General features: G+C 31.8%; 2 protein-coding genes and 1 pseudogene across 4 annotated transcripts; all 3 read right to left on the reverse strand.

Moving 5' to 3' along the window:
• Positions 1–1,232: 1,232 nt before the first annotated feature.
• Positions 1,233–4,462, reverse strand: LOC114175486 (putative acetyltransferase At3g50280; annotated as a pseudogene). Its single transcript, XR_014993313.1, has 3 exons — positions 4,443–4,462; positions 3,360–4,356; positions 1,233–2,570 (listed from the first exon to the last, which is right to left on the reverse strand). The product of XR_014993313.1 is annotated as a putative acetyltransferase At3g50280 (transcript).
• Positions 4,463–8,194: 3,732 nt separating this feature from the next.
• On the reverse strand, positions 8,195–9,735 carry LOC114176017 (putative acetyltransferase At3g50280). Its single transcript, XM_028060910.2, has one exon. It carries the CDS (start codon positions 9,654–9,656, stop codon positions 8,334–8,336), a length of 1,323 nt encoding a protein of 440 aa, XP_027916711.2. The 5' UTR covers positions 9,657–9,735; the 3' UTR covers positions 8,195–8,333.
• Positions 9,736–11,455: 1,720 nt separating this feature from the next.
• On the reverse strand, positions 11,456–18,277 carry LOC114178220 (filament-like plant protein 7). Of its 2 annotated transcripts, none has more exons than XM_028064003.2 (6): positions 17,881–18,277; positions 17,106–17,229; positions 15,434–15,578; positions 12,731–15,293; positions 12,569–12,626; positions 11,456–12,254 (listed from the first exon to the last, which is right to left on the reverse strand). In XM_028064003.2, the coding sequence occupies exons 2-6, from the start codon at positions 17,199–17,201 to the stop codon at positions 11,760–11,762; spliced, it is 3,357 nt and encodes a 1,118-aa protein (XP_027919804.2). In that variant the 5' UTR covers positions 17,202–17,229; positions 17,881–18,277; the 3' UTR covers positions 11,456–11,759. The 2 variants fall into 2 exon arrangements, with proteins under 2 accessions (XP_027919804.2, XP_027919805.2); XM_028064004.2 differs by having other exon boundaries at positions 17,106–17,297.
• Positions 18,278–19,285: the final 1,008 nt, after the last annotated feature.

Raw genomic sequence — 19,285 nt, forward strand, 5'->3', positions numbered from 1 at the left:
GTTTGAAAAATAGATAAAATGGAATTATTTATTTTCTCAACTTCAAATATTTTTTTTAGTACTATAATCAAAATTAACTTATTTCACTCCATATTACTATAAAAAAATTAAAATACCTATATAAAAAAAATTCAAACTATTTATTGAATAATGTTTTAATATTTTAATAATTTTCGTAATTGAGTCGGACAATAGTTTTACTTACCATACTCACATTTAATTTTTATTTTCATTTCTTCATACGAAACAAATTTGTAGTAAACAAGAAAAAACCAAAAAGTGGTTGAATTGTATTTTAACCATTTTCGTAATGGAGTCAGACAATAGTTCTACTTGACATTCAAGTTTGATATGCGGACTATCTAAAAAGTTTTTTAGAACTTTGCTTTTGAAAATACTGTTTTTCTTATATTAGTTTCATATAAATAACATGCAGAGAACAAAAATAAAGGAAATAGAGATTTAATTTTTAGCTTAATTATGCCTATTGTTCCCACTTTAATATGAATATATTAATTTTCTAATTTCTTTTTATTTACTTTTTTTGTAAAAAAATTGTTGTTACGTGTTATATATCTGATGTGACAGGTGACACCGACATTGTTACATGAAAAAACAATGTCATATGTGTTATTTTTAAGTGTTATTATCTTGATTTCAATTTAATTTCTATATATATCTCTTTTATTTTATTTAGTGCCTATTTATGTATCTTTGATTTAATTTTATTCCTTTTTTTTTTCAAAATAGAACAATATTATCTTTTCCTAATTTGAGTCTAAATTTATTATTTGTATAAATGTTATATTAATATTTTTATTAAAAATAATATTTTAACATATTACAATACTATATATTATTAGCTCATGTTTTATTAATCATTATTTTTTCTTCAAAATAGAATCATGTTATCCCTCTCTAATTTAATACCAAATTTATTATATATATATATATATATATATATATATATATATAAATAAATACTAATATTAAAAATGACTTTTTAACATATTTATTATTATATAGTATTAAACATATTTTGTTAAACATTTAATTTAGTACTATAATTTAAGATAAATATCTTGATTTTGTAAAAATGTTTCTACTTAATTAATTTTAATTTTATAAAAAAGCATTGGATTAAAAAAATACTTTTTAATTACAAAATTGAATAAAAAAATACCAGGAAACTAAATTGAATGAAAAAAAATATATATAAAAATTAAATTGAAATCATAGCATTGGTCTTGACAAAAAACTAACACATGACAACAAATTTTTTTTGTAAAAGAAGTTTAAAGAAACTGAAAAGAAAATTAAAAAAATCACATGTTAACACGTAACACACAATTAACTATGTTTTCGCATAATTTTTTTCTAAAAAAAATAATTTGAAACAATTTTAAAAAAATTGAAACCCAATTAAAACTTTTTAAAAATATATGCTCTACGTCCTCATCGATTTTTTCGGTGGAAATTCGAGTACCCCTATACACAATGTATATTTAACGTGGTTTTAAAGAATGAACTCTACAGAAAAAAAAAACGTTGTAAGATTAAAATCCTAGAAAATAATTATGTAAGAATGCATATTGAAATATGTAATGAAATACATACTTGCGGTATGATATTTTCAAACACGTTTGTTGTCTTCGTAATGTATCTGTTAAATCATGTTATTTGAGCGACCGAAGACGAGGAATGAATGATTATACAGATCTTTGGTATTTCTTAAGCAACACACGTCACTCAACAGATATCCAACTCAAAAACAATAAAAACACAGCATCTCAAAAGTTTTATCAACACCATCAACAATCATATACATCTAATCCCAACAAAACAACATTTCAATTCTTTTAAGGACAAACTATACAACCCAACTTCGTACTCTATCACATGATTAACATATTATCACCTTTCATTAAATCTATGCTTCCCCAATCAACTATAGAAGTTATCATAAATGTTATTAATTTCTCTTATTGGGATCGAAGTGTACGTCTTGGTACAACAATTTGTAGATAAAACTCGTAACGGATAGAAAATAAATATCGTAAATAGATATTCGAAGATAACAGAGTATTTTTTTTATACATCCATGTTAACAGAGTGGGTTCATGTAGTATAGTATATGTGGATACCCCATACCCGCAATATTCTAATTTAAATTAAAAAAAAACATGATTAAAATATTAACACATTGATTTTAAATGAGTTATCTTTTATTAATTAATTTTTTTTAAATTATTTCTTTATAAACTGTCATTCAACGTTATTTAAATAAGTTATTTGAACTTTGTTTGAAATTTATGAATGTTATGTATTCTATTTTTTTTTTTGTAAATACTTGCAAGTACATGTAGATATCTATTTATATTAAAAAAAATATGCAGATACCAACATAATGAATATGAAACATGTACGTGACATATATTTATCTAACAGATAAAACAAGAAAGAACTATTATCCGTACCTTACCTGTCCCGTTGACATGCTTAAATTTGACAATCCAAATAAATCTTCATACATTCACTCTCCACTGACGACATCTCCTCTAAAATATATGCTTAATTAGAAAAAAAAAAAGCTTATTAACTGGGATAAAAATATATGCTTAATTAGAAAAAAAAAAAGCTTATTAACTGGGATAAAAACTAGTTATGTCAATTCAAAATAATCTTCATTTTAACCGGCTCCTGAAGATCTCAATTATGTTAGAGAATGTAGAAAGAAAAAAAAAATCTAATAGAGATTTTAAAATAAACTAAAAAATGAATGTCTATTTCTTATTTATAAATATAGTAACAACTAATGTATTTTACAAAGAGAGTTAAAAAATAATAACTAAAGATCATCATCATTCAAAATTTACCTAATAAATAATATTATTAATATTTTAATTACAACTTTTTTAACTTAAAATACACTAATGTATATTATTATATTATTGAAATAAATTATAAATAGTAATTTTGGGGAGTGTTAAAATGATCATAAATTGCAAGGTAAAATACAATTATTGGTTAGAACGTTGAAGCTTTGACATTTTTTAAGAAAATTAGAATCAGTTTATAACTATTTAAATATTATCTCATTAACTCCAAATAATATAATTATAAAATTATCCTTCACTTATTTTACATCTACTTTTAATAGATAATGTTATCTATTTTTAACTAATTATTCTAATTATTTTCGATTATTTACTTTAATTTATTTTAGTAATGTGTTATGACAAACTAAAAATAATTAAAATGATTAAAATAAGTCATGATTATTGTTACCTAATTTGCTTATGCAACTTACAATCATGGGATCTGACTAAAAGTGGACTTGTAAGGATCTTGTGTTGTACCTAGAATAGCTAGCTGGAAACGGCGTCCATGAAGTCAGGGTGATTTCCCATTGCCTCCAAAATCTCAAAAGGAAGGCACATTTCAATGTCGATAGAACCTTCTTCAGCGCCTCCAAACACACTAATCTTTCCGCGAATCTTATTTGCGCTGCCACTTCTTACCGCCAAGGGCTTTCCCCACCCAAAATCGTTACCGTAAAGGTTGAACCTCGGAGAGCTGCTGGTGACCAGTGAACCACTGAATAACGAGCCAAACAGCCTTGGATTTCTCACCCAAGACTCATAGTAGTTCTTTACCCTCTCATGAGAGTGCAAAGCAACCATCTTGTTCATCTCCAGAGCACCCTTCCCAAGACCACCCTCCAATAGTTCCCCGGCTTTCATGCTCACAACACTAGCTACCATAACTGAGTTTCCAAAATAACCCTCTGCCAGTGGTGGAACCATCCTCGGCCCAACGCCAACCAGAAGTACGTAACCCACCTCTTCTTCAGGCTCCACTTGTCGGCAACGAATCACACAGCGCCAAAGTAGAGTTAAAAGCGCTTGCAGAGAAGATATCTTGTCTGTGTTGGCCTCTGCCGTCAAGTAGCTCCGTCACCTGCACTGCCAGCAATGGCTGTGACGTGCCCTCGTAGTTTTTAACGCCGTTGAGTGGAAAGAAGGAGCGAATGATGGGAGGATTGTATTTGGGTTGAAGGATGTGAGCGATAGTGGTGTTGGGTGAAACGGCGTGGACGAAGAGGACTCCAGCGTTGTTGCATACGATGTGGGTTGAGACAATGTTGTCGTGATGTTGGAGTATGACGAGACAACCAGTGATGGGAGGAAAGAAGGCAAGAGTGGAGGAAAGTGAGTGTTGAAGATGATTTATTTGGAAACTTTTGTCTTTGGGTTGCGAAAAAGAAGACCTTTTTGGATGGGTTCAACTGTGAGAAATGGAAGATCAAATGCAGTTAAATGGATTTGATTGTGGTGGTGGTGATGACTTCCACAGCTTCCATAATTTTATGATTGTTTTGATGTTTCTCGAAAGTTTTGTGTGTGAAGCTACTCAGTTATGGTTGGTCTTATCTGATACACCGAACTGATATCACTCCCATTATCCCACCCACAAAAACGTTTGTGGCCAAAAGATAATTTCTCACCACTGCATTTTAGTGGATGACATTTCCTGACCAGTTTAAATCCGTGAATAATTAATATCTCAATTCAAAATTAATTTCAAGTACTATTGAAAGCCAATCATAATTTTACCTTCATATATTCTTTATTAGAGAAAGATATTTTATACATCTTTCAAAAATACAAAATACAAAAGAAAAAAATAATAATTTAATTTAAAGATAAAACTTTATTTTTTAAAATAATTTGAGAATAAAAAACATATTTAATTTTTTATTATATAATTTTAAATGCTTGTATTTACCGAATTTGAGTTTAAAAATAAATTGTTTATACAATTGTTTATAAGTTGCTTTTTAAATGGTTGTATTTACAAAAATTGAGGTTAAAAATAGCTTTCATGGATATACTCTTCGGAATACAATATCCAAAAAAAAAACATATACTTGATAACCTATTTTAGTAATGTATAGTATTACTCTACAATAAAATTTAATTTGTTTATTAAAATATTAATATATATCATTAAAAAATTAAGGCTATGAGAAACGAAAATAATCTATAATATAATTATATGACCATTAGAGAAAATATATATTATTATTCATTATATTAAAAGTTCATAAATATAATGAAATATTAATTATACAATTATTTTAAAATATATAATTAATTATATTTATAAATATTTAGTTATTATTTTTAATTATATAATTAATTAGTTCTTAATTTTACTCTTGACCGTCTTTTAAATTTAATTATTTTTCAAAACTAAGCCATTTTCATAAACTAAAATAATTGTCTATATAACATTCCATTTTAGTAAATTAAAACTAATAAAATAGAACATTTCATTATAGTATTTAAAACAAGTAATGCAGTGCACAAAGTATATTGATATAGACTTACAAAATATAGGACTATAAAAATATAAATTTATACACTCAAATTAAACCAACAAGCTAAATACAAAAACTAACGAGAACGAAAGCTCTTCAAGACCTTAACCGATGATTTCTCATCCTCTAGATGTGTCTTTAAATCCGTAACATCAATTGTTTCCATCAAATATGTGATCATTGCAAAAGAAAAAGACGAATAAACATAAGAAAACATAAAGCACATAAAAAGGTATACTAGTGTACGAAAGAGTTATCCTTAAACAATTAAATCAGATTAAATCTAGATTTTGCTTGGATAAAAATATAATGAAAATACATATGCACAAATAGTTAACACTAAACTCAATTATCTAGATACATTCTATTGACGTAGAGATTCATTGGAGGCGTGCATTTATAGTATTATTTATGCTTTGTAGAGTCCTATGCAAAGGGGTTATCACCCTACTAGTCACAAGGTTAATCTCCTTCGCGTCTAAAACCAAATAGGTCCAGTAATTAGGATCTCTTGCGGCTCTCACTACATAACTCATTCTAATCTACATGAATGTGAATGGTTATTATAGTTCACAATACCCCTCTACTGAATCTCATACTTCATTGCATACATTAAAGTTACCACCACCAAGAATTTTTCCTTGAAATTTCTTAAATACCACCATCATACATGTCTACAACCATATTTTCACCTCAATTAATAATAAACAACATCATAAACATACATTAGCTCCATCAAAGATCTATATTCAATATAGTCAAAGAAGAAAACAAGGCCAACACAACGCCACACACGTCGCGAAAAGATGACACTCAACGACGGTTTTAACACTCAACGACATTCTTCTCACAATCTCACAAAAGGTAGAGCTCAACGACACTTTCTGGCACTCAACTGTCTAGAACTAGAATGATCCAAACCTACAGTACAAATATGGCGTTCAACAATGTCATGTTGCCGCTCACCGCCAAAAAATTCGCAAACCTCGACACTCTATTATATGCGACTTGGAACTAAAATACTCCTAAATGCATAACGAGACTGGCGTTCAGTGTAGGTTGCAATGAGAACATGGTTTAAAAACTCATAAACAGTAACATAATATTTAATGTTATTTCATTACATAATATCTACTATTTCACATTTATAATAGGAAAGTAAATGAAAATCATAAAGACATAACATAAACTATAATTTATTTGTATAATAAGTGCATATTAAAGTTGGAATCCAAATTTTTAAATTTTTCAAAAACAAATTAAAATAAAGATAACACTCTAATAAAATTTTATTAAAATTTAATAGGTTAAATGCATGAATGACTATTTTAATATTTACATAGTTTTTTTTTTTTTAATTTTATGTAACTTTTTGAGGAAGGTTTATACATCTTTCAAAACTTTCATTTTTACATACATACTTTTCATCTTCCCATAAATCAATTATGTTGACAAAAGTAAAAGTAACTTTTCCAAAATTTATTCTTATCATAAATGTGAACTTTTATAAATATGTGAAAATTGTTAAAAGGCATTAAAAGGTCCATTAAAAAGTATATCTAATGAACAGTATATTTATATTATCAAAATTTATTATATTATTATAATTATTTATATATATATATATATATATAATATTTTTTATTTAAATTGTTGATATATCAATTTAGTCTATTTTATATATATTTTTAAATTATCTATAGGACACTTTTTTACTACTAAATAGAAAAAAAAAACATATAAGTTACGTTTGTATAACGATTTTAAGAAATATGTTACAATTTGAAATTTACACATTACAAAAATAAATAACGAAAATTTACTTTTTTAAATAAAGACTTATATTATCAACAATAAAAGAATATATAAAATTTGAAATATATGCTAACAAATTTTGAATTTAAAATTCAAAATGAAAAAAACTGGTTAAAATTTTGTATCTTTGCAGAGTCCATTCTTTATTATTTAATTTTATAAAATAAAAACTTATATTAAATTTAATTGTACTTTTATAATTTTAAATTAATTTAATAAATATACTGTAATTTTAAAAAGTATTAATATAAAAACAAAGTTGTATTCATGTAATTTTGACATCAACCTAGAAGTTGTGTTAAACAAAATAATATTTAAAGAATATAACTTCTCCAAAAGTCGTGAGGCATAATTTATCTATATGAATAATTTTTTTAAAGTATACCTAATTTAATAAAATCTAATTTAACTTTGTGTTTGGATGAAACATTTCAACAATGCTCAGAAATTAAAATATTTTGTATTTAAATTGCTTGTAATTAAAATTTCTTCATTTTATAAATAACTTGTTTAGATAAAAAAATTAAAATACCTTACTTTTCCATTTCTTGTTTGGAAAAAATGAATTTCTTGTGAGATAAAATTTAATTTTTACAATATTTACTTTAGACCTGATTATGTTTTGAGTTCATGATAAATTTGAAAACGGGTTCGACGACCCAGATGGACCGAGCTGACCCACCCGACTACCCAACCGAATTGGTCTGACCCGACGACCTAGACGGGCTGGGCTGACCGGAAAACCCGGACAGGCTGGGTCGATCCGATGATCCAGACATCTGGGTTGTTGGTCCAGCTCAACCCGTTTGTGTTGTCAAGTCAGTCGATCCGTCTGGATCGTATGGCCAGTCCAGCCTGTCATGATTGTGAGGTTGAGTAAGAAAAATTTCAAATTTCACCTTCTATAGGATATTTGAATTTCCTCTAATTTAACTAATTGAAATACTTCATAAAAATGCATGCATTTTAAATGCTTTTTAATCTCTCTATCGATACAAAATATTTCATTACAAAGAATCTCAAATTCTTCAAATAAATGAATCTTCCTTTTAGATTTCCTCGTCCAAATTGCTCTAGTTTAGTAAATTTTCCTATGTGGACTGAACTGAACCAAGGTTGTGCTCTGTCCTGTCCATTAGTTGGACACAACATCCATGAACTCTGCGTCATTTCCCATGGCTTCCAAAATCAAATAAGGAAGGCTCGCTGCAATGTCAATGGACCCTTCTTCAGCGCCGCCAAACACAGTAATCATGCCGTTACGTTTATGTTGTCCACCTCCAATTCGAACTGCTTCAGCCTTTCCCCAACCAAAATCGTTATCTAATATCTTAAACCTTGGGGAACTGCTAGTGATCAAGTAATTACTACCACCCACGCCACTCGGTAATGTTAAAAGCCTTGGCCTTCTCACCCAACATTCATAGTGCTTCTTTACCTTCTCACCAGAGTGCAAAGAAATCACCTTGTTCATCTCTAAAGCCCCCTTTCCAAGCCCACCCTCCAATAATTTCCCGGCTTTCATGCTCACAACAGTGGCTATAACTGAGTTTCCAAAATAACCCTCTGCCAGTGGTGGATCCATCCTCGACCAAACGCCAATGAACAACACATAATGCACGTTTTCTTGCGGCTCCACGCGCTTGCAACGTGTCACAGAACGCCAAACGAGAGTTAGAAGCGCTTGCAGAGAAGATATTCTGTCGCTGTTGGCCTCTGCATTAGCTTTTGATTTGAGTTCCGCGATTTTTTCCTTCGTGAAATGGAATACCCTCTCATGTGGAGCTAGTGGTTTGGGGTTTGGGGAGTGTTGGTTTTCTTCTTCCTCTGTGAAGGGAAAGTGTATGGGGTGGTCAATGCCATCGGGGAAGTAACGGTAGAGAGAAGGGAGTTTGGATATTTGAAGGGAGCCACGTGAGATTTCAGCCCAGGAATTCACGAAATGCCACAAAGACTTGCCGTCAGCAACGACGTGGTTCACTGTTAGGGCGATGAAGACGCCGTCGACTAGCTCCGTCACTTGCACTGCCAGCAATGGCTGCGACGTGCCCTCGTAGTTTTTAACTCCATTGATTGAGAAGAAGGAGGAAACAATGAGAGGAACGTATTTTGGTTGCAGGATGTGAGCAACGGTGGTGTTGGGTGCAGCCGCGTGGACAAAGAGTGCTCCAGCGTTGTTGCATACGATGTGGGATGAGACAATGGTGTGATGATGTCGGAGTATGGCGAGACGACCTGCGAGGAGTGGAAAGAATGCTAGAGTGGAGGAAAGGGAGTGTTGGAGGTGGTGGATTTGGAATGGGGTGTGTTTTACGTTGCGAAAAAGAAGGCCTTTTTGGATGGTTTCAGTAGGGAGGAATTGGAGATCCCAGGGAGTTAAATCGAGTTTATGAGGGTTAGCGTTATTGGGAACGGTTGCTTTGATTGTGGTGGTGGAGATGACTCGAACGTTTTCCATGTGTTAATCTCGGTTGAGTTATGTGAGGGAGAGAAGAGTAGTTTGGGTTATTTATACGAAAGCAAGGTCTCTGATTGAGGCGCCGTCAAAGCGTGTTAGAGAAACAAAAGTGGAACAAAACTCCTGGGTTATGTGGATAGCGGAAGAACGATTAACAGATAACCATCAAATCTTCAAATCTTACGGAGAATCGGTACCTGATTACGAATCTGCATTCATACCATATTACATATACTCATGCTCTTCTCTCGGATGTTCCACAACCTCAGCACTTAAATCTGAATTCAAGTTCGACATCGTGTTGGCAAGTTCAGTGATATATAACTGAAAAAGAACATATACTAAATAACTAATTTCTAAAATTTTAATTAGACTAAAATTAGTTTCATATTAGTTAGTTCGTGATCCATTTATAAGATCTTTTTTTTTTTCTTTTTAAATTTCTCATATTGACATCCAAGGCATGCATGAATTCTTGCTGTGATCGCAAAATAGCCTTTTGAAACACATTTTTATATATTAAATCTTATTTTAGTTTGTTAAAAGTACTAATAATTTTAATCAAAAGATCATTTTGATTTAACTAGCGAGAAAGAAAATTATAATCTATATGTTCTTTATTACAAGTGCGGTCTCTTGATGATAATAAATGACTTTTAATTCATTAAAATTACATTATTCATTTAAAATTTGGTTAAAATACTTCAAAATAATTTGTTGGGTTAAATATGTTTTTACTTCCTTAATTTATTAGAATTATTTATTTTTCACAAATTTGGACCAATTTAGTCTCTTATTTTTATAAATGCGTGAATTTATTATTTTAAACTAAATTTTGTTAAGTTTTTAAATAAACATTGAAACGATAATATGTCAAACAATAATATGTCAAATAGTGTAAAAAAAAACTAAAAATTCAAATGTTATCATAAAACGCTTTTGAAACATAAAATAAATTTAACAAAATTTAGTTAAAATGACTAAATTCATCATGTCTAAAGTTAGAAAACCAACTTGGGTCAAAATTTCAAAAAATGAATAATTTCAATTTTAACTCCAAAGTTGAAGGACAAAAACATATTTAATTCTAACTTTTTTACATATATTTGTTCAAAGATATTTTAACCCACTACTTCAGTCACCCTTACATTATCACATCACATCACTCACCAACATTAAAATAAATCATTCAAGTTGTTGGTGAAAAATGATAAAAAAAATAGATCAAAATGTCATTATTTATTGAAAAATTACTTCCACATCATTTAACACAAATTAAAACCCAGATTCAAAATCAAGCTTAAAAAATAAAACCATCATTCTATTCCATTATCTCGGAGAGAGTAGTGTAGTAGAGCATCACATATTTGAATTTGAAGTTTTTATATCAAACAGTTAACAAAATGTAATAATCTTGACTTCTTCCAACTAAAACAAATTTGAAAACTTCCGAAAAAAAACATTTTCAACTAGAGCAGGCGTGAACATTTTCGACCTGTTAATCCCATGACATCAAAATGCTCACTGCAGATACTAGAAAACCAATTCCAACATGAAGTTAGAAAAACACGAGCAGGGGATGCGTCTTTTTTCGTGGTTCCCAGACATTCTCTGCTTTATTCAAAAGTAAGAAAAAGTTAATTAATTATTGTTCCTTCCAAAGAATTAAACTCCGGTGTCAATTTTGACTTTATATTGTACAAATTAACCTCTTCTTTAATGATAATTTATATTAATATTTTATATGAGTGCAAACTCCTTTTGACGTTGAATTGAAGCAGTTCAAAAAGGAAAATAGATGAACTACAGACGAACATGTTTCACTGATAATCAATTTACAGTAAGGACAATGTCACAAAACTTGTAACTGTCATTTAAAGGGAATTCTCACAACACCGTAGCAACGTGTGTGGTGGGTGCTTCTCACAGCAAGAACAACTTCAGGTTGTCAGTTTTCATGCGTGTAATCAAAAGCAAAACACACAAACACCAATCAACTCCCTTTAATAAAATATCAAAACGAAATATTATTTCCTTCTTATGGCAGAGTACAGTACTGAACAACTCTACAATCTATCATGTATCAACATTTCATGTGTTCAACTAGAACGATGTTTTCATGCTGGCACTTCTCTTCTTTCTCCTCAATAACTTCCTCCACAAGCTTCCACTTCCTGGTTTCTTGGCAGGTACAATGGCCAAAGAATTATTAATACTTCTGTCTTCATGGCCTTTAACACCGTTCAAAACTAAAATCTTTTCTAGGGGTTCTATAACGCCAGGAATGATGAGGTTGGAGTTGCCATCACTTGCTTTAGGAATCTGGGCTTTAGAATCATCAGCTAGCATCTGATCAAGTAGAGAACGAGTTTTCACTTTTATGACCTTTGGATGAGTAGGACTTGGATCTACATTATTTGTGGTGGTGACGGTGGTGGCGGCGGCATTATCAGTAACTGTATTAAATTGGGTTGCGACAACACTGTCAAAAAGGGATGCATCTTTTGGTGCAGCCATTGCTTTCAACTGTTTTCCAAGATTAAGGATAGTTTCTTGACACTCTGCCAGCTTTTCTGAAGCAGCTGTTATCTCCCAATCCTGTGAGATTGATGCGACTCCTCAACTCAATACCAACACAAGCACAACAGAATTGAATTCGCACAGGTAATAAATTCATAATACACAGAATAAGACCCACCTTGGATAAAGTTTTCAACAAACGCTGGTTGGAGAAGCAAAAAGATGTAAAATGAATGAAATTTCTCTCGTAAATTAAAGTTGAACTTGAAGTGCTAACTTTGTTCTTTGAGGAATCATGGTTTCTCTTGATTAAATATTCTTAAAAATTACACAGGAACCAGTAATGTGACTATGAATCAACAAGAAAAAGGACTGGAATGAGATGAACTTACATTACGCAGTGGCTTATCTTTGTCAACAATATCATGTTTTGAGCACTCCTTTGACATGCTGAGAACATTAATTCGATACGTGACAATCCACAATTATAAATTAAAAACCATACGTTCAAAAAGCATATTGAACAGAAACAAATATATGAGGGCAATTCATACCTTTCAAGCTGGAGCTGCAATTCAAGACATTTGGCCTCTAATTCTTCACAATTGCTGTTCTTATTCTCCAGTTCCAATTCTAAAGCAAAAACCTTGTTATGAGCCGCTTTTAATTCTGCTTCTGTATGCTGTGAATCAAGATTTGAACTTATCAGTTTCTGATCTTTTATTTCATTCTCAAGTTTTCCATTGGATTCTTTAAAGGATTGTATCTCCAATCTCAAGCTGTCAACAGTTTTCTCTGATTCCTGGATTTGATTCATTAAGGATTCAATCCTATCGGTAGCTGATTGAAGCTTCCTTTCCAAGACTTCCTTTTGAGATTCAGCACTGATTAATTTATCTTTAATATCTGTAAATTCTTTCTCATTATAACATATCTCTCCTTTCTGAAGATCATGACCACATGAAGTAGTCACTTGAGGCAGTGATGACAAGTTTTCTCTAGGAAGATGCAACTTGTCTTTCTCTGCCAAATGACTTGTCAGCTCATTCTCTGTTTCACCTTCACTACGTGTTTCATCCCAATCAAATTGTTTCTTGATAGCATCCCTCATACTAGAAACATCCTGAAGTGAAAAGCAGTGGTTCATGATCCAATCCAATGATGTTGTTAGTTCTTTTGCAAAATTTCCACAATCGATCTTGCCACCGAGTAAATCATAACACACATGTAGAAATTGCTCTATGACTTTACTGAGTTCAGATGTTTTCCACTGGAAAACACGGACCATGTAGCCTGTTGGCATTCCTAGATTCTTGTAGGAAAGGATATCCCTGTCTCCTTTCTGCAAGGAATCTGAACTATCATAATCCACAGCTGGCAGGATTCTTTCAACAATTTCAATTATCTTTCCAATTGATTTACTCAGATCTTCCTGAGAATGTGGTTCGATTCTCTTTATTGACAAGATGTCAGCATTATTTTCACCACCGGATGGATTAACCACCAAAGTATTGGAACAAGAGATGCAATGAATACATTGGGGAGGATTCATTGTGTCAATATGAACCGAGCCTCTGCTTGAATCAAAGTCACACAGATCGAATTCGTTCACATGCCTCAAAGCTACTCTAATATCATGAAGTATATCATCAGGGCCTTTGTGAGTAACATGGTTTTGTTCCAGGACCATTTTTACTACATCCTGAAGCCAACCAGGAACAATGCCCTTAAATATGTCAATGGAGCAACTGTTCTTATTTGACTTTGAGAGGTCTGAAATGAGATCAGACACTGGAATGATCTCCATACCTACTACTTCTGAGGTGGTCTCGGTTGTCCCAGACAAAATGTGATCAGGCACTGGAATGATCTCCTTACCTTCTTCAGAAGTGCTCTCCTTTGTCCCAGTCTCTGAGAAGCTATTGATCTCAGTAACAGCTTTCAAAGAAGCGGATGGACTTTGAGTGGCTTTTTCAACAGAGACCACTGCTAATTTTTCCATTTCAACAAAGTCATCCATAAGATTTATGTCTGAAGCTCCGACACTTTTGCATGACAACGGTTCCTTCTGCTTTCCACTTCTAAAGTGATCCAATTCTGAAATCAATGCAGAAGCCCAGGACTCCGCACAACTAGCCTTGTCATCACTGCCAGCATCAGAGAATGATGTAACAGAGAACTCCTGTGATGCAAGGTTACTTCTATGATGTTCCACACTTACAAGTCCTTTAGATAATTCTTCAGTCTGCGATTCAAGATGCAAAAGTTTGGAAGCTGTGCGAGAAAGCATTACTCTTGAGAATTGAAGCTCATTCATTTTCCTATTTAGGGATTCTTTTAAAACCTTGTTTTCTTCTTCCACAGCACATAATTGCTCTGTCAGAGTATTGATTCTTCTAATGGGAGTCTCAGGAGAAGTGTCAACTGAAGATTCAACCATCAAACTGTTTGTGCTCAATTTGCTCCTCCTTATTTCAAATGAATCCCGTCCCAACATTTCAACCTCATTTTTCATTTTTGCCAGGGCAGCAGGACCTGGTAACCGTTTCCGAACCAGAAGGCGCAGCCTCTGACATTCTAATTCTAACTTGGCAATTTTTTTTGTACTCTCTAATTGCTGCTTATGAGAAGCCTCAGCTGTCCGACGACTAAATTCCCTCTCCTCATTCCGGATCTCAAGTTCCTTCTCAAGCACACGAACCTCATATGTCAGAGAGGTATTATCTTTCTCCATGGACTCTAATCTACTCATGAGTGCACCATGATCTGCCTCAGCTTGAGTCAATTGTCTTTTCAGTTCTTGAATCAAATTTTCTCTTGCAAATATGGATTTATTAAGATGAGAATTATCGATCTCAGCTTTTGCAAGCCTTTTACTTGTCTCGGATAACTGCTCCTCCAAAACCATGCGCTCCTTTTCAAATTCTCTTGAAGCCTTCATCACAGCATCATGAATCCTTTGCTCTTGTTCTTCTCGAACAAATCGTAACTGCTGCATACATTCCTTCAGAGCTCCATCCAAATGAGCTACTCTCTCTTCATAAACTATACGCTGCTGCAAAGCTTCATCCAGATCTTGCTTCATAGACAACACTTCAGTTTCTGCCTTCTTCAAACCTTCAAAAGCAAGAAGTTATTAGAGATTCATAAAATTACACTAAAACAATTTAAATATGCAGCTATTTATCTGCTTTTCAAATCCCACATTTCAAGCTAATGATACTGAATACACACACAAAGATATTAAAGAATGCTACCTGCCATTGCTTCTTGTGCAACTTTTGTTTGTTTCTTCACCAGTTCATTTTTTGCATTACAGTCAGAAAGTGCTGAATCAAGCTTGTTATTTAATCTTTTCAAGTCCTTCTCTAATTCTTCTTTATCAGCTACAAGTGCCTGTACCTAAAATAAAATTAAAAAAAAAAGGTTAAATATGATAAACTACCATTCATATCAATAAATAAAGCAAAAACTTTGCAGAAACTTCCTCTGGCATAAAGACAGTGTACATAGCGGTTGGAATTCAGTTTGTTGGAAGGAGATCATTGAGCCAAAAATTCATGATGGCTAAGAGATGAGGGGAATCCCTCTTGGTCAGTATTTCTCATCTAGGAAAACTCATTACGCAACTTATTAATTTGGAGGATAAGCCTTGGATCAAAGTAATAGTCATATCATCAGATGATATGAGATCTCCAATACATCATGCCAAGGATATTGAACGTCCTTAAGAACAGAGGGGGTCATAATAACGAGTGATACAATAGGCTCAATAAATCTCGCTAGAATAAACACTTACAAGCTCTACTACTATTTTAAGAGAATGGAATTTAAGCTTAACTTAATTTTATAAAAACAACTTAATACGGTAAAGTTTATACTCACTTATATATTATTATTACTATTTTGTTATATTACTATAAAAGTGAAAAATATGCTACACTTCTATTCTTTCCATGGAGGAATGTCTCTTATATCTCGCTGAATATTCTAAAGGCTGTTTGTTATCTGCGTCAGGGATTCATTCCCAAACTGGGGTCTGGGACCTCGGCTTTGTTCTTTGATGACTTGACAGGGATGGGCCCATTAGCTCACCAAGTCCATTTTGTTCACATTGCTGATATTTGGAAGGAAAGAAATTGGGACTTCAGAGGAGTTCATACTTTGCCTCCTAACTCTACTATTCAAATTATTGCCAACATTACAATTACAATTAATCCTCAAAGAACGGATCATTTAGCCTCGATTGGACATGCTTCTGACATATATTCATCACCATCAACCTATTTGTGCTTATAGATCCTTTTTTTGCCACTTCCTACTAATGCTAAAAGGCTTCAATGTAACTTAGCTATCTCTGCTGGCTGTCCCAGATGTCCTGACCTATTGAAGACATTCTTTAATCGCTTGTGACTGCCCTCATACAAAAGAACTTTGGCTTAGATCAGGAATAGATTCAATAAATATCCTTAAAATTTACAACTAATAGTGTCAATTTGTGGATTATCCAAATCCTCTCGTTTAGTGAGTTGTCTTTAGTCCCTACAGTTATGTGGTGGGCTTTGCGTTGGAGAAATAATTTCATTTTCTCTCGGGATAAATGGTCCTTCTTTTTTTTCCCCTTGTTTACTTTTCCTTATGTGCCAAAAAAGGCAAAAACTAAAGTTCAAATAGTCCTCAAAGTCTGATGAGTAGATACAACCAGAATTATATTGCCAATTTTATAATCATAATATTTCAGAACAAAATGCACAGGAAAAAAAAACTAGATTATTATTCTTATTAATAAGGATAAAAGGTTAATTAATGAAAATACTCGTAAATAGGAGTAAGACAAGTGACGAATAGACAAGGTTGCAAATTGCAAGAAGCCAGCTTAATCATGATATTGAACATAACGAATAATTAATGCTGACAAAGTTAAATCACCTCCTCATTTTCTTTTGAAGTGAGATCCGTGTTGTCAGCTGCTATAATTGTCTTTTCTGAGGATTTTTTTCTCCAAAGCCACGTTTTTTGATCCATAATACTAAAAGCTTTAGCAGGGAGGAACCTACACCAAGTCAAGGCCAGTGGAAAGGAAGTGTGCTACTGTAAGTCTATCTTGAAGGATAAGTTCATCTTAAAACAGAACAAGGATCCCAGTTAACAAAAATTAAGTATAAAATTCAGTACAAAATAATCAAGATTTTTTAAGTACTTTTATTATGAATAGATTTATGATCTCCACAGAGACACACTGTATATCAAGATTATTCCCAAAAGAAATTAAATTAAACTTGCGAGTATATTGTCACAACATGACTGCAGAGTATAAAACTTAATCACCATGGAAATATTTTTAGTAACCTCGATATGTACTAGCCTAGTGTTCAGCCAGAAACTTACAATCACAACATACAAATTCGTACATTCCATAAGACATAAATCCATCACAGTTTTCTGTTTATACAAACATGACAAAACATAAGACATAAACCATATCAGCCGACAAAAAATTCGCATGCAGCAGAAAATCACGAGAAAAATGCTGTTTCCCCCTTTCCCACTGAGAGAACAAACCAGACAAGATATACAAACTCATTTTGCTGTAAACAAAAAAGTTTAGGAAAATAAGAACAAAAACAGATATTTTGTGCCATATGTGTGTGTATCTATATTTATATTGCCATGTCTAAGAAAGGTGTGTTAGGAGGTTTCTGACCTCTATGGACAAAGTTTGAGGATGTGCATGGAATGGATGATCCAAAAAGTTAAAAGGGGGATAACTGAACTGCAATACAGTGTGGTGGAGTGGAATCAGAAGCGTGGAAATAAGAATGAGTTAGGATAGTTGAGGAGTGTTTGAAGGTTGAGACATCAAGAGTTGGAAGGGAAATGCGCATGATGTGTGATCTCTCACCAGCGGAGAGTGGAGGAGTGAGAGTGTGAAGCGACCATAACACCCACAACCAGCTCAGCTTTCTTTGTAGAGTGAGAGAAAGTGTTTGGTGAGGGAGAAAAAAGGGGAAGAAGTGAAAAGATAGGGGAGTGAAGAGAAAATGACAGAAAAAATAAGGAAGAAGGAGAAGAGAGAGAAAAGTGTCGGCTTGGTGCTTTTATTGGATCTGCCAACACGAGAATCGAGGACTGGGATACTTTTATATGTGGGGAAAATTAGTAACAAAAGACGAGAAGTCTCAGATACACGTGTACTACCAACACCCATTATTCAACTGGGGGTTATGCAGTTAATTTGGTTAAAATAAAATATCTTGCATTTGTAGAAATTATAAGTTTTGTGAAAATCAAATATTCTGTTACAATTAATATTAACTTGTAAACGATTTAAAATTTATTTTTTTGAATCTATAAATTAGTTTATATATTGAATAAATTAATTTTTAATAATTTTTAATATTTACATTTATTTTTTATAAAAATAAAAGAGCAATAAATATATATTAATTTTATATAATATATTTAACCAACTTAAATGATTTTTTTATGAAACAATTGATAAAGTAAATAAGTTAACCATTAGTTTATTTAATTAATTTATAAGTCAGTGTGATCACCATAATAATATATAATATATGAGTGTGTTTGACAATATTAGTATATTTTAGTTAATAAATTGGTGGTTCATTAATAAGCATATAATGTATAAGTTTTTAGATAAACTAATATACTAAACTATAACTATTTGGTAATTAGTTAATCTATTAGTCCGTACCTGGTAAATGACATAAAAATGCATAATTATGTAAGTTTATTGTATAAATAAAATCTCTGTTTTCTAAACCAAAAAATGTTAATTTGTAATTAAAATTGTGGATTTTTTTTTCAAACAGTTAAATTCTTATTAAATATTTTAGTGATTTAATTTATTTTTTAAAAATTGTATGTATATTTTTTGTAACGTTCCTAGTAAAGAAAAAATAACAATAAAGAGAAAATTATAATAAAAGAATAATAAAGTAAATGAAAGAGGTATAAGGAAACACTTATAAATATGTTTAATCTCTCTTATGTAGGTTTCCTCTTGATCTCTTCTTTTTTCTCTTCCAATTTCTTCTTCATTTCTCATTTTTTCTCAAATCTATTCTTCATTTCTCATTTTTTTTCTC

This window comes from Vigna unguiculata, chromosome 3, assembly GCF_037176805.1.
Source record: "Vigna unguiculata cultivar grain cowpea cultivar isolate G323 ecotype 2 chromosome 3, ASM3717680v1, whole genome shotgun sequence".
Taxonomy (NCBI): domain Eukaryota; kingdom Viridiplantae; phylum Streptophyta; class Magnoliopsida; order Fabales; family Fabaceae; genus Vigna; species Vigna unguiculata.

Bases quoted from the DNA above. Each gene is read 5' to 3' on its own strand.
- LOC114176017 (XM_028060910.2), bottom strand. From the start codon at position 9,656: ATGGAAAACGTTCGAGTCATCTCCACCACCACAATCAAAGCAACCGTT.
- LOC114178220 (XM_028064003.2), bottom strand. From the start codon at position 17,201: ATGGATCAAAAAACGTGGCTTTGGAGAAAAAAATCCTCAGAAAAGACA. The intron at 15,294-15,433 runs GTAGCATTCTTT...TTGCTTTTGAAG, and splicing joins TGCACAAGAAGCAATGGCAG to GTTTGAAGAAGGCAGAAACT. The intron at 12,627-12,730 runs GTATGAATTGCC...TAATGTTCTCAG, and splicing joins TTGCAGCTCCAGCTTGAAAG to CATGTCAAAGGAGTGCTCAA.